This window comes from Alnus glutinosa, chromosome 7 (assembly GCF_958979055.1).
Source record: "Alnus glutinosa chromosome 7, dhAlnGlut1.1, whole genome shotgun sequence".
Lineage (NCBI taxonomy): Eukaryota > Viridiplantae > Streptophyta > Magnoliopsida > Fagales > Betulaceae > Alnus > Alnus glutinosa.
Genome location: NC_084892.1, coordinates 24,421,187 through 24,435,572, shown reverse-complemented (window position 1 = coordinate 24,435,572; position 14,386 = coordinate 24,421,187). Strand labels below are relative to the sequence as shown.

Sequence of the window (14,386 nt, the reverse complement as noted above, 5' to 3'; positions counted from 1 at the left end):
TTTAAAAAATAATTAAATATATAATAAAAAAATATGTGGTATCCAAGCATGCCTTTAATAGCATTTACATTTTCTGTTGTCCACTTAAAAACCAATTGCAATGATTTGACTTTGGTATTCTCAGATTTCATTACTATCATAATTTATTTTTTATTTTCTCCACCCGCATGCGCTCGACTCTCTACAGCCCATAGTCAACTCCCCCCATTAACGATAAAAATTTAAAAAATGAAAACAGGCAAAACAAACCTCAAAAGTCAACCCCCGGCCTCTCTCATTTATAAAAAGTTTTCTCTTCAGCTCTCCATCTTCTTCTTCTTCTTCTTCTCTCCGTGAGTCTATTTCTCTTCCTCTGAAGCAACTAGAAGCAACCAAAAGAAGAAAAGAAAGAGAATATATATATATATACTTGTCTTTCTCTTTTCCATGGGAAACGGTATCGGCAAGGCGTGCCACTGCTTCGCCGGCGACGGAGAGATCTCGCAGCGCCACAACGACGTCGCGGTGGTCCTATCGGACCCTCTGAACGAGGGCTTGGGCCATTCCTTCTGCTATGTCCGACCCGACCCTCCCAGGCACTCCTACTCGTCGTCAAACTCAGAGGAGGATAGGCACTCCTTCGCAACGTCGACGGCATTCCGGACTATCTCCGGCGCCTCCGTCAGCGCCAACACCTCAACGCCTCTCTCCACCTGTCTCGCTGACCTCGGATACTCCTCAGCCGTCGACCGCGCCGCCTCGTTCGCGAGCTCCACTTCCTTCGCTTCGATCCCTCTCCAACCGGTCCCTCGATGCTCCACTTGCGAGATGGTCCCCGGCTCCAGCCCGATAGAGAGAGGATTCATGTCGGGTCCAATGGAGCGAGGGTTCGTATCTGGGCCGATTGACTCCGGGCCCATAGAGAAAGCACGTGAAAAGCTACCGATTGAAAATATAGTCAAGTCGAAGAAACGTCGTCGTTGGATTGACATCTTCAAGAAAGTGATATCCAACACGATCGCTCGTGGGCACAAGCCGGTCGTGGCAACGGTTAAAGGTGGTGTTAATGTTTGTGATTCGGGTGGCTGTATTCACTTGAAAGATGGTGGTGGTGATAATGGGTATTTTAAAGAGAGAAAAAATCTTCAGTGGGCGCAAGGAAAGGCAGGGGAGGATCGAGTTCAGGTGGTGATTTCCGAGGAACATGGTTGGGTTTTTGTGGGGATTTATGATGGGTTTAACGGCCCTGATGCAACTGAGTTTTTGATTTCTAATCTTTACTCGGCAGTGCATGAGGAGCTCAAGGGGTTGAATTCAGCTGCGGAAGGTAATCAATCCCAAGCAACGAATTTTGATGAGGAAAATGAGATGTTCCCAGATTTAGATTCTAATTCAAAGAGAAAAAGTTGCAAGAATAAGAGTACTGAAGGAACAGCGGGAACAAATCATTCAGAGGTGTTGAAGGCTGTGTCGGAGGCATTGAGGAAGACAGAGGACGCATATTTGGAGATTGCTGATAAGTTGGTAAAGAACAATCCAGAGTTAGCTCTGATGGGTTCATGTGTTCTGGTGATGCTGATGAAGGGTGAAGATGTTTACTTGATGAATGTGGGTGACAGTCGGGCGGTGTTAGCTCAGGAGGCTGATCAACTTGACCATCTTGGGCCAAGGAAAGTTCACCAGGACTTGAAACAGATCAATGAGGAAATTCTAAGCAATCATAACTTTTATTTTGGTGTTGCGTGTGGGGGATTGTCCAATCTAATTTCCTTGCAGCTCACTACGGATCACAGCACATATGTGGAAGAGGTAATTTATTTACTTTTTCAGTAATATGATCTTCTTTTGATAAGATGAAAATTTGGTGCTCTCTGTTTTGATGATATGAATTTTACATGACTCAGATCTTTTTGGGTTTCAGGAAACTGACAGAATTAGAAACGACCATCCTGATGATGCTTCTGCAATTTTGAATGAAAGGGTGAAAGGTTATCTAAAGGTCACTCGGGCTTTTGGGGCTGGCTTTCTCAAACAGGTATTGTAACTGCAGTGGCGGACCCAGCCTCCCAAATATGGGAGGGCCAAATTGAAAGAAATAAAATTTGGGGGGGGGGGGGGGGGGGAACTTAAAAAATAAACAAAATTAAGGGCAAAATTTTATTTTATTTTTTTTGAGAAAAATTTTGGGGGTTAGCTCCAAGCCCCCATATAGGTCCGCCATTGATTGTAAGCATATATTCACGAATGGATTACCTCAAGAAGCCTGCAAAGTATACATAGTTTAGTAAATATTACTTGTGTGATTGTGTCTAACACTTTAGGAGTGCCAATTCTTACTTGTTTGCGTGTCGGATTTAAGTCGTGTCGAGTTATGTGTATGGGATTATATATGTCAACTTTAACTCACTAATTTCGTGCCAGGTTCGCAAGTCGAGTTAAAAATTAACAGTCTTAAATGTCGTGTATCGGGTTTGAGTTATGTCGAGACATGTGTATAAGAGTCATAAGATTATATAGGTCAACCCTAACAAACTGATTTCTTATTGAGTTCATGTTAGATTTGCAGGTCGCGCAAAAAAATTCAACCTTAAATGTCGTGTGTCAGGTTCAAGTCGTATCGAGACATGAATATAAGACTATACAAGTCAACCATATCCCATTTAATTAAATGAGTCATACCCCTCAACTATAACCCACTAATTTTGTGTTAGTTTTGTATCGAGTTCGCGAGTCGTGTAAAAAATTGACAACCTTATAACATTTGCAGCAACTCAACATCTAAAAGACTTGAAATTGGTAATTAAATTAGAAATATGTTGCTTGAAGTTGGCTATCTTTTACATAGAAATGAGTCGTTTCTTTTGCAGCCCAAGTGGAATGAGGCACTTTTGGAGATGTTTAGAATCAACTATGTTGGGAGCTCCCCTTACATCACATGTCTCCCTTCACTCTACCACTACAGACTTGGGCCGAGGGATAGATTCTTGATATTGTCTTCTGATGGACTTTACCAATACTTCACCAATGAAGAAGCTGTCCTTCAAGTTGAATCCTTCGTTGCTTCGTTTCCTGAAGGAGATCCTGCACAACATCTCATTGAAGAAGTGTTGTTCCGAGCAGCAAAGAAATTTGGTAATGCCTTTTATGTCCTAACTGAAAGACAATATACATAATGCAAAATATAAAAGTAGACTAATAATTACGTGGCTCGGTGTATGATCATTGTCCACATGATAAAGTCTAAAGGGTTATATTTTGCTCTTATAACAAGCTCTTATTTATAACTACAACTAAATAATCGTCTTCAACTGTGACTATGTAATAGACTTAAACTGTAACTAGGTCATAATCTTCAACTGTGAGGTACTCGTCAACTTTTGATATACTCTAATAAGAACATGAAATTGAGAAAAAAAAAATGGAAATTAATTGAATCTAATGTTCTTGGCTCGGGATATTGCAGGTATAGACTTCTATGAGTTGCTTGATATCCCACAAGGGGAACGCCGTCGGTATCACGATGATGTCTCCATCATCATTATCTCTTTGGAGGGACGAATATGGCGTTCATCGATGTAAATAGAGGTACTGAAAAGAAATATATATATATATATATATATATATATATATATAGTCTCCATCATCATTTTATATATATATATATATATATATATATATATATATATATATATATAGTCTCCATCATCATTTTCCTATAAGGATATCTTAACATAGAAAATGCACGTTGAATTGGAAGGAGTTTGGGTGTTTGAATCCGAATATTATTCGAATATACTGCGCGAATTACGAGGTTTAACTTTGTGAGATAAAATTTAAAAAAATTTGAAAAAGTTAAATAAAATATGATTTATTTTTGAAAAAAGTTGAATATTATTCAACTTTATTCAACTTTTTATACCAACCAAACACACCCGAGATCAAATTCAGGGCTTTTGATGTGATATTACATTAAATATTTATTTGTCTTAAAAGTTTAAACCGATAGAAAGTGGTGAACTTAATTAATATTTCAACAAAAATATTCATGGTTTAATTTTGGGTTTAAACAAAACTAAAAATTCTTTAGACTTTGATTTTTAAACAGATCATTAGACTAATCTAATAATATGTACAGAAGATCCACCAAATAACAATCATATTATTTAATATGTATCAACACCAAACCGGCGATCAAAAATAAACTTCAAAACCTTATTTGAATGAGATGTTGCATCCTGCAAAAACCTGAGGCGTCTGGTTGAACCTTGGTCAACCGAGGGCCTAATCATAAAGCCTCATTCAAACAAGACTTCAAATCCTTAGAGCGTGTCTAGATAGAATTGGTTTATTTCGTAGTTTGTCATATTTTGTTTGTTAATATACCGAGCGGTACACCAATTTCTTTGTTAACAAATTTAAAAATCACAAATTAAACCAACTATATTGTCATAACAACATACATACAGAATTTGTAAAGAGAAGTTTCGAGTTCCAGCATCTCGATCCAATGAAAATGACATACAAAAAGTAAGACAGTGGAGTTAGAGGAAGATTTGCTGAGTAAGTTTAGTGATATAATATGTTTAAATTTGGTTAGGTGGATGCGAAGAAGAGATCTTTTTTGATTTGAAGACGGTTGTAAGTGGTTTAGGCCCCTCTAATCTCGTAGTCGTCAAGTAATAATTAATTAATATACAAAGAACACTGGGAGCTTTTTGATATTCTTAACTGTCATCGTCAAATGCCTCTTTTGTTGGGGATAGGTACAGGTGACAGTGATGCCCTCCTTACGACGAACTGGAATCCCCAGAAAACCTGCCCATTTACCCCAAATTTCAACGCTCAAGTGGGTCAAACGAGCCGATGCTATTTCTCTTTTCAATTATAACGTTAACTCTAGGTCCTGGGTGGCAGTACTCCTATCAATCAACCAAACAACAATTTAACTTTTTTTTTTTTTTTTTTTTTTTTTTTTTTAAAGGTTAGCTATCTCTCTGTCTATGTTTGGATTATTCATAAAATGATGTGAATTTAATCTTTAACATCAAATGAAGGAAAAACTATAAATAAAAAATAAAAAAACTCTTTTAAATTAACAATCGATTTTAGAATAGCTTCCTGAATTTTTAAGTGCACTAATATAATCCATTAAACTACTAAAGTAGGTTAAAAATGCAACTTTTGTCAAAATAATTTTAATATACCCTTATTTTCTTAAAAATTATAAATATAAAACTAAAAAGTTAAAGAAATTCAAAACTTATAAAATTAATTTTTTTAATTTTCTTTTTAAAAGAAAAGAAAGGAAAAGAAAAAAGAAGTGGCTACTGAGCTACTCCTTGGGAGAAGCCTGCGAGCCACCCCAACCCATGGGGGTGGCCGCACACCACCCATGTCCACCTTTGAGGTGGTTTGCCGGCCACCCAAGGTGGGGGGTAGCCTTCGAGCCACCCCCAATGGTGGATCTCGAGTGGCTCGAAGAGCACCCTAGAGGAAGCCAGGGGTGGCACACACAACCACCAGCCCATGGAGGCTTCTACGGCTCACCCCGGCTTCCTCTGGGGTGGCCTTCGAGCCACCATAGATCCACCATTGGGTGTGGCTTGAACGCCACCCCCCACCTCGAGTGGCCCGCAAGCCGCTCTAGAGGTGGCTGAGGGTGGTGCATGGCCGGCCCTAGTCAAGGGGTACTTGCTGAGCCACCCTTTTTCTTCTTTTTGTTTTATTTTTTTTAATTAATTTTTTTATAAAAAAAATTTAATGTTTTAACTATATATATATATAGCGACACATGTCCTTATTTTATTGATGCTAACGTGATACATTAACGGAATCCATCAAATGTTTTGAAGAAATTTGACTGTACAGAATGATTTAGTTTTATAAATGTATGTTTTTAATATATTGATTTTTTTTTTTGTAAGAGTGACACATGTCATCATTTTATTGGTGTTGACGTTGACACTAACAGAATCCGTCAAGTATTTTGACAGAATTTGATTGCGATGGCTAAATTGTTATTTTTTGCCTACCTTGAAGACTTTTGAATTATTTTTTACTCCATATTGAGCAATTTGTAATTTAAGCTAATCACATGGATTAATTTTGTATTTATAATTTTTTTTTTTTAAATTTTTTTTTTGAGAGATTATGGGTATTATAGAAATATTTCGACAAAATTGAACTTTTTGACACATTTTGATAGTTTGATGGGTCATATTAATATACTTGCAAATTCAGGATTATGATCCCTCAAATTCTTCTTAAATTTTCTAATCTTGGCCGTCCATTAGATCTAAAGGTATAAAACTTGCCAAACCCCACTCTCTCTCTCTCTCTCTCTCTCTCTCTAGTTGGAATGTCTTAATTAGAGACAACCTGAACCCGAAGCTCGTGGGGCTCGGAATCGATCTCAAGGAGATCCCCTCACTGTCGTTCATGGAAGCCCAACCGAATTCGATGGACGTGGTCCGAACCTACCATGTGAACACGCCATGCTCGAGAGAGGACCTACTAAGTGGAAGCCGCGCTCACACCCCGGAGAGGACGATGCTCGAGGGCATGCGAGCGGCCCGAGGTCGGGGCCGGCCACGTGGTGGTTTGCTAGGGTGTGAGCACAGCTTTCACCTGGGCTGCACCAGTGTGCATGGTTGCCATGCGCCGGTGTGCATGGTTGCCATGCGCTTCTCAGCCAGGATGAGTGGGTCTGTGCGGACAGATTCAGTGGGTTTGTGCGGACCCCTAGTGACGTCGACAATGATTGTGATGGCAAAGGCAGATTTGGCGACCAATTTTACCTGAGCTCTGTGCTCCCACGCTCATTCTCTTTCTTAAGGCCTTTTTTTTATTTTTTTTTTCTTTTATCTTTTTTTATTTAGATTTGGCCATGGGTATCAAATTTGAATTTTAAATTTTATAATTGTGTAGCAAGTTTTCTACATTTGGATATAATGGACAGCCAAGATTAGAAAATTTGAAATTTTCAAATTTAAGAAAAAATTAAGGGGCTATTCTAAAATCGGTTATTAGTTCAAAAGGCTTTATTTTATTTTATTTTATTTTATATATATATATATATATATATATATATATATATATATATATATATATATATATATATATATATATATATATATATATTTTTATATTTTTTCCTAAAATAAATCATTTTCATTTCACTTGTTCGTATTAAGAAGGCTAGTCCTATCAATCAAGCAACCAATCTTGACAATCCATTTTAACCAGGGGATTATTGTAAAAAACAACAAATCCTGCTGCTTACTGTCTTGACATGCAAAGCTGATTTCAGATCATTCAGCATTTGAATTTCCTCAGTTCACTTTATTGGGTGCTCGAAAAACCACATTATTGTGCAACCTAAAATTCCTGAAAATTCAGCTGTTTATGATTACATCGGCAATAATCCGGCTAGCATTCGGCAGAAGAAGAGCAAATGAAGAGTAATCTACGCAGTTAAGGGGAGTCACAGCTCTAAATAAGCCTAATTTTTTCTTTCTTCTCGTTTCCCCTCCAACACAAGTTAAAGAGACTGCAACAAAATGAAACATAAAGAATGCAATTGAAAATATTCTACGACTTCTGAATTCAACAAGAGCAGAGTTCTACGAAGTACAGTTTGAACTCACTGTGATATATTTTCTGAATTCACTGCCAAACACTGCAATGGATTTCCATTGGCCTTAATCTGCCTAAATACAGGATCATGATTTGGAATAAAGAAAAACAATTCCAACTAGGTGTTTTGAGAATTAGGAGATCTGGAGCTGAGAATAACCCATAAGAAAAAACTCAAACAGTACAAAGCTCCATTACCCTCAAGTGAAATCCAGATCGTAGCAGGTGCGATCGCATGGATAAGGGCAGTCAATTTGCTTCAATATGTTTCGATTGAAGAACCAATCACCGACAGACTCTGCAATTGTCTGTTCTCAAACACAGTCAAAGAACTAATATGGTTAGGAAATATGACAGAAATCCAATTACAAAATTTTAATGCAACTTCAGATGTCACAAGCACCAATAAGACAGTTCAACACCATGGTCAGTAACATATATGAACATTTACAAATCATCTGATGGAACCATCATAAAAATCACAAAGACCAGACCAATCCAATACAATTACATTTGTATAACATAGTTGGCTGGTGCATGGAAATTTTGGAAACCAGGTTGAAGTGTTTCAATTCAGTTATGAAATACTATGGTGGCAACAAGAGGCATATTCCAAGTCATTGCATTACGGAATTCAAGCATGCATTTTACAAATACATCAATGCACTGATGGGAACATTGAACATATGTAAACAACCTCATATGAAATAGACCTTTTCAAGAAAAAATGCTACACATACTTCCACTTCCACACTTCCTAATGTGGCACTAAAAATCACCAGTCCAATAGTGATGATCCATCTAAAATCTAATGGTGATTTTTAGTGTCACATCAGGGAGTGTGGATTTGGGAGCTGGGTCACATTTCTCCTTTTCAAGATATCCAAAACACAGAGAGAGAGAGAGAGAGAGAGAGAGAGAGACTGTTTTCCTAGTAATCATATGAAAACATATTGAAGGAGTGACAAAACTGACAGTCTCAGACAAAAAGCAAGCAATCAGAGGATGAAACTTTGCTTACCTTATTGTTTATTCTAGGAGACTTGGGTGAATGCCATGTGTTAGCCATCCATGTCTGGCAATGAACAAAGCAAGAATTTATAAACATCCCCCCTTCCTTGTTTTTCTGGAATTCACTCAGTGCCTCGAGCAGAGAACTGCGGAAACCTGTATATAATAAATTGATAAGTGATATGGGCCACAATTTGGGCAAAGTGTACTCTTTAACTCTTTAATCTGAACAAAAGACCACTGCTCAGGTTGCTATTTTCCAAATGACAAGAGGCAATGGGATCCATAACAACTTTGGGATTCTAGTCATTCTATGCTACCTTGTTTCGTGATAATACTGTTTTCCACCCAGTCTTTGACTTGAAATGCTCATATTACTAATGTGCATAAGATAAACTGAAAGTCTAACCATAACCATTACTAAATGAGCACTGCTACGCTGAAGCAAAATTTCCGGAATTCATCCGGAAATTTTGCTTGAGCATGGCAATCTTGTAAATATTATTATTTACAAGATTGCCATGCTCAAGCAAAATTTCCGGAAATTTTGCTTCAGCCAAGTATTACCCTTACTAAATATACTGGCTTATAGTCCAAAAAATCTCTATGATCTGCCATATTAGTTAACTTTCAACTATGATATCATTATATAATAGCCCTTGAAAATGGGGGTCTCATAGCTGCCTGCCAGTGTTATACATGGCATGCATTAATGTTATTTAACCACAATCTAAAATTGGGTACCAAGGTACACATCAATTACCTTGTAGTGTTGCAATCTGACTAGGATTACATTTATGAATGCTTAGTCTGCAATTTTGCCAGCTGTGATGAGGATCTGATGCATCTGGTATCAAGATATTTTGTATCTAGAGATAATCTAATGATTAATTAGCATCATGAGCTGGGTTATGGAAAAATCATTATCCCTTATTGAGCAATTGAAGCATATGTTTTAAGGAAAAGTTACCTGCCAGATGTCATAAGCTGGGTTGACAAGAAACACTGGAGTCTTTATGTTTTTGATAATCTCTCGAGGGAAGAGACACTGCCATTGCAATTCATAACAGATAATATGGGATCTGTGTTAGAGACATGATTGGGCAGCAGAATGAAAAGCACATCTCAAATTTGATAAGTTATAAAATATACTAAAAGGAGAATAAACCCTGCCTTATATGGTTCCATTCTCGCAGCACATTCCTTGTGCAAACTTTTTGCTACACCCTGACAGCAGGATGAATGGTAAGCAAGAGAGAACAACAAAAATTCCATTTAGGAAAAAAAAAAGAATCATCTTTCTTCTTCTCTATTTTTTTTTTTGGTGGAAAAGTAAAAAGACAGTTAATACCGGACAGGCAGGGGATCTAAAACATTATAGCTTGTCCCTATGATGGAGGTACTATTTATATAGCCTCGGCAAGACTTCTAATCATATGGAATATGCAGAGTAGGTAAACACAGGAAGGTCAAGGATCTGTAAAATAAAACTTACTAGCAGATGCACCATACTGTATATTCAGATCTATTTTGACTAGTAGCGTGCCCCCCCTGGAATGGTTGCATCTATAGGTACCATCTAGCTATCAATTATAAAAGATAAGATTAGTAAAGGACAGAGCACAACCTGAAGTTGGACAACATCACGATAGAAAGATCCCATAACTTGATTTCCAAGAATATCCTTCCTGAAATCAATGAAAGACAAAGTGGCTAAGTTTTCTTTGTATATAATCATATTTAAAGCATTGGGGCTGAACAAACAAGGAGGGACTGAACTACATATAGACCAAGAGGGGCTTTGGCCCTCATTGGTTTTCAATTTTTCTTTTTATTTTATTTTTTATTAAGTTTAAGATATATGTAATTTTAGATTAAAAATTAGGTTTGGCCTCTATCAAAATTAGGCTAAACCCCTCATTCATACTTTGGCCCGTTCAAATGAAAAATCCTGGTTCTGTTTAGAAACAAGCATTACACAAGTACAATAGTTGCTAAATTAATGCATGCATGAATTTGTTTCAAAAGCCATGGTGTAGCTTGTTACTTCATCATAAATCCCCCAGGTATACATCCACTTAAGCAGAAGAATTGTGAAGTCGCTGGAAAATAGAATGGTCTAGATAGTTTCCATCATGTTATGGTTTTCTTTCGGATAATTTAAACTTGATAAATATAATAGGCAACATTCAGATACATGTATAAAATGTGTACCTAGGAGATATTTTATGAGAAAGAGTAATAGTGCCATTCTTCACACCTATTTATCACACATTTCACACCCACTAATGTACCCTTTTTTAAGTAGTTTTTTTTTTAAGTGACCGATATGAGAAGCCACTTAAAACACGTTACGTTAACTAGTGTGAAATAGGTATCGAGAGTAACGTTACTCAATTAGAAAACATGATATTAAAGAACTCCAAAATTGATAGCATACAACTCCTTAGATAATAGATTAGCCGGGGGAGAAAAACAAAAAAAAGGTGAAAAGGGCTATAATATGTGCACAAAAACATACTCATCAAGGAAAAAACCTGCGTCAGCAAGACACTTTACAGTGGCATCCTTGGGCAGAAATTTTCGAAAATCATCACAATGTATGAGAGTAGCCAACCCTCCAGCAGAGCATCCTGAAAGAAGAGCCTGCAATGATATTAAATATATCAAAGATTGAATCAAACATATATGCACAAAATATTATCATCAACTTTACTTAAGTAGGCTTTACATGAATAAAGTTGTCTATATCTCATAATTGAAGTAACTATTTTCAAAAAAGCACATCCATTAGCATTAGTGAGAAATTTATAAATACCAAGGAAGCTACCTGTTTTGCACTCGACAAGCCAAGTGATAAGAGTTCATGCATAACTGCTTCCCAGATGAGCTGCCCTCTGAAGAAAAGTCCTGTTCCATTCTACAGCATGGAACAATCGACAATATAACGCACACGCAAAGTAACTTTTTTCTTTTCATTAGCTATGGTATGAAGGAAAATTCAAATTCACGGTAAATTACTACTTAATCTAATATTGTTAAGTCACCAGCTGTCGCAAAAGCTTAAGTTGTGAGACTCAACACATATATATAACTAAAATAAGGGATGGACATGCAAAATAACTTTTTTCTTTTCAATAGCTATGGTATGAAGGAAAATTCAAATTCACGGTGAATTACTACTTAATCTAAAACTGTTAAGTCACTGGTTGTCCTAAAAGCTTAAGGTGTGAGACTCAACATGTATATATAACTACTTAACAGTTTCATTAGCTGTGCTAAGAAGGAAAATTCAAATTCATAGTGAATTACTACTAATCCGAAACTGTTAAGTCACCGGTTGTCCCAAAAACTTAAGGTGGGAGACTCAACGTGTTGTATATATAATTAAAATAAGGGATAAATTGTAGAGTTTGGGTTCGAATTCCGGACCTTTGCTATTATAGCATGCAAAATCACTGGTTGTCTTAAAAACTTAAGCTGATAGTAAATGATGAATTCAATAATTTAATTAATATTCTAATGAAAATAAAGCAGAATTTCTCCTATTACACTCACTTCACTTTCGGGGTGGCCGGCAAAAGACGCGCCATCACAGTAACGTATCTTGACTTTGTTCCAGCTAAAGAAGTCTAAAGCATGCTCCATAAAAATTAGATTAAAATACATCATTGACTGAATTATGACATAGAGATTAACTGACTAAAGCTAGTGCAAGCACTAAATCAAGTAGCTTGGTGGAAATTACCAGGGTTTTGGGCCGGATCACAGCTCAAGATCCCAGAAAAGGGAACTTGACGCTCCATGTACTTGGAAGAACCTAATGGCTTTAAGCTGCGAAAAGAACACGATGATATTGTATCGCACCAACCTCCACCCTAAACCTCAATCCCAAAAATTAAAAGAAACAAAATTTAAATAAGGGTTATACTATAGAAATGTTAATCAACAAAATTAGAGACATGAATTTTGATGGAAATGAAGTGAAAAACCTCAATGTGAAGCACCCAATTGTTAGATCCAGATCCAAAACCCTTCTGGAAATGGTACCCTGGAGAACTCCCATCTAAACAAACTGCAAATTCAAAGAAGAAAAAAAAAAAATTCGAAGAAATTCAAAGGAAAAAAAAAAAAAAAGAAAAAAAAAAAAAGCAACTTGTTTTCATTGATTGTAGAGATAGCACGGCGTACGGGCGCCTGTGTCCTTGGCATTGTGCAACAAGGTGAGGTCGACCAGATCGGCGGTGATGGAGTGGCTGCGATCGAATTGATGGTTGACGTTAGAGTCATCGTCGCGCCAAGAGTTGGAGATTAAAGGGAAGAGGAAGACAGCGACGGAGAATCCAACGGCTGCGATCGCCCAGTGCTTCTTGGCCCACTTCCTCCACCAAGTGAGAGCGCCAAGGCTGGGGTTCGCCATTGTTGTGCTCAATTGCCAATTGGTGCTGACTCAACTATAACGAGGGAGGACGGAGCTCTTATTTTCTACATCTCTTTCACCCATTGCAGTCGCATTCATCTTTAAAATAACAATTTAACACCCTCCGATCCGATCTTCATGTCAATAAATTGCAAACAAATTATAAATTTTATCCCCTCCAATCGCATACTAGCTCGTGTCGATAAATTGTTAAAAATATTATAAATTTAGCATTTTTCTTCAGCAGAACGTGTGATTTAAGGAAACAAGTTGGCCGGAAAAAAACCAAGACGGCGGATCTGCAAGCGCTGCAACGGCTACATCAAAATATGAGCTCGAGGAAAATATCCTAATCCTTGAAAATTTGAAATATATACAAAATATGCTCGAATTATTGATTAATTTCCTTCTCTTATTCTGTCACTGTTCAAAATTACTATTGAATTTGCGACATGAACTTCAGTGATAATTTTTAAAAACAAAATGATGAAAGAAGGGCCAATAAAGAATATATATCACGTCTCCTTTTGCAAAATTTTTATCTAGTGAATTCAATTCACATCAAGAAGTAAATTTATTAGTGAATTATCACATTAGAGATATTAGGGATGGTTACAAAACTCTCCGTTTCAAATAGGAGCCATTTAATAGTTATAATTTAATTTTATTGTATCTAACCACGTAAATGATTAATCGAGATTCTTTTCATTTCATTTGTCATGATGTGTTATACATTATTTTTTGGTTCTTCTATGCTGATGTGGTATTATCAATTCATCTTTAAATCAATCTTAATTTTATTTAAAAAAAACAAAAAAAACAAAAAAAATCAATAGTGATTTAATAATATTACATCAGCGGAGAACGATAGAAGAATGATAAGAAAATACAAAGTAGCATTTCTTGTTAAAGTTTACATGTGAATGGGATTGATACTAAAAAATGGATCGAGATCGTGTGAACGTTGTGCGATAGCTCTAATTTGGGCCATTTGGCCCATTTGTTCAGATTTCACGACGTCATAATGATGTCGTTTTATGTAATAATAAGAATAAATTTTTTTTTTTTTTTTTTTGAAGAGAATAAGAATAAATACTTGCTCAAAATTATGTTGTTTTATGTATATTTAAAAATCGGTTCAAGTCGGATCAGAATAAAAAATCTTAGCCATATTTTGACTTGGGCTCCAATTTTTTTGAAAATATTAAGTCCTTCCAAAATGGGACCCGCACGAGCCGGAACCGGGTCGGATTTCAGAAACTCGGTTTGTTGCCCAATGCCCACCCCTAGACTATGAACAGAAACTACAAGGTGAGGATGGGCTTGTGTGCAGTGGATCTT

At 36.7% G+C, this 14,386-nt stretch overlaps 2 protein-coding genes across 4 annotated transcripts; one reads left to right on the top strand and one right to left on the bottom strand.

Moving 5' to 3' along the window:
- The first annotated feature begins 316 nt into the window (after positions 1-316).
- Positions 317-3,606, top strand: LOC133872291 (probable protein phosphatase 2C 4). Its single transcript, XM_062309769.1, has 4 exons — positions 317-1,788; positions 1,901-2,014; positions 2,847-3,111; positions 3,443-3,606. The coding sequence occupies exons 1-4, from the start codon at positions 427-429 to the stop codon at positions 3,556-3,558; spliced, it is 1,857 nt and encodes a 618-aa protein (XP_062165753.1). The 5' UTR covers positions 317-426; the 3' UTR covers positions 3,559-3,606.
- A 3,869-nt stretch (positions 3,607-7,475) lies between these two features.
- Positions 7,476-13,365, bottom strand: LOC133874079 (pectin acetylesterase 5-like). Of its 3 annotated transcripts, XR_009901198.1 has the most exons (13): positions 12,817-13,365; positions 12,618-12,700; positions 12,374-12,503; positions 12,184-12,257; positions 11,456-11,545; positions 11,147-11,271; positions 10,253-10,313; positions 9,799-9,852; positions 9,596-9,673; positions 9,389-9,494; positions 8,636-8,781; positions 7,626-7,922; positions 7,476-7,528 (listed from the first exon to the last, which is right to left on the bottom strand). XR_009901198.1 is itself a non-coding variant. In XM_062311909.1 (12 exons), exons 1-12 carry the CDS (start codon positions 13,043-13,045, stop codon positions 7,815-7,817), a joined length of 1,284 nt encoding a protein of 427 aa, XP_062167893.1. In that variant the 5' UTR covers positions 13,046-13,365; the 3' UTR covers positions 7,476-7,814. The 3 variants fall into 3 exon arrangements, 2 of the variants coding, with proteins under 2 accessions (XP_062167893.1, XP_062167894.1); XM_062311909.1 differs by having other exon boundaries at positions 7,476-7,922; XM_062311910.1 differs by having other exon boundaries at positions 7,476-7,922; positions 12,374-12,459; positions 12,817-12,956.
- Between the last annotated feature and the right edge of the window lie 1,021 nt (positions 13,366-14,386).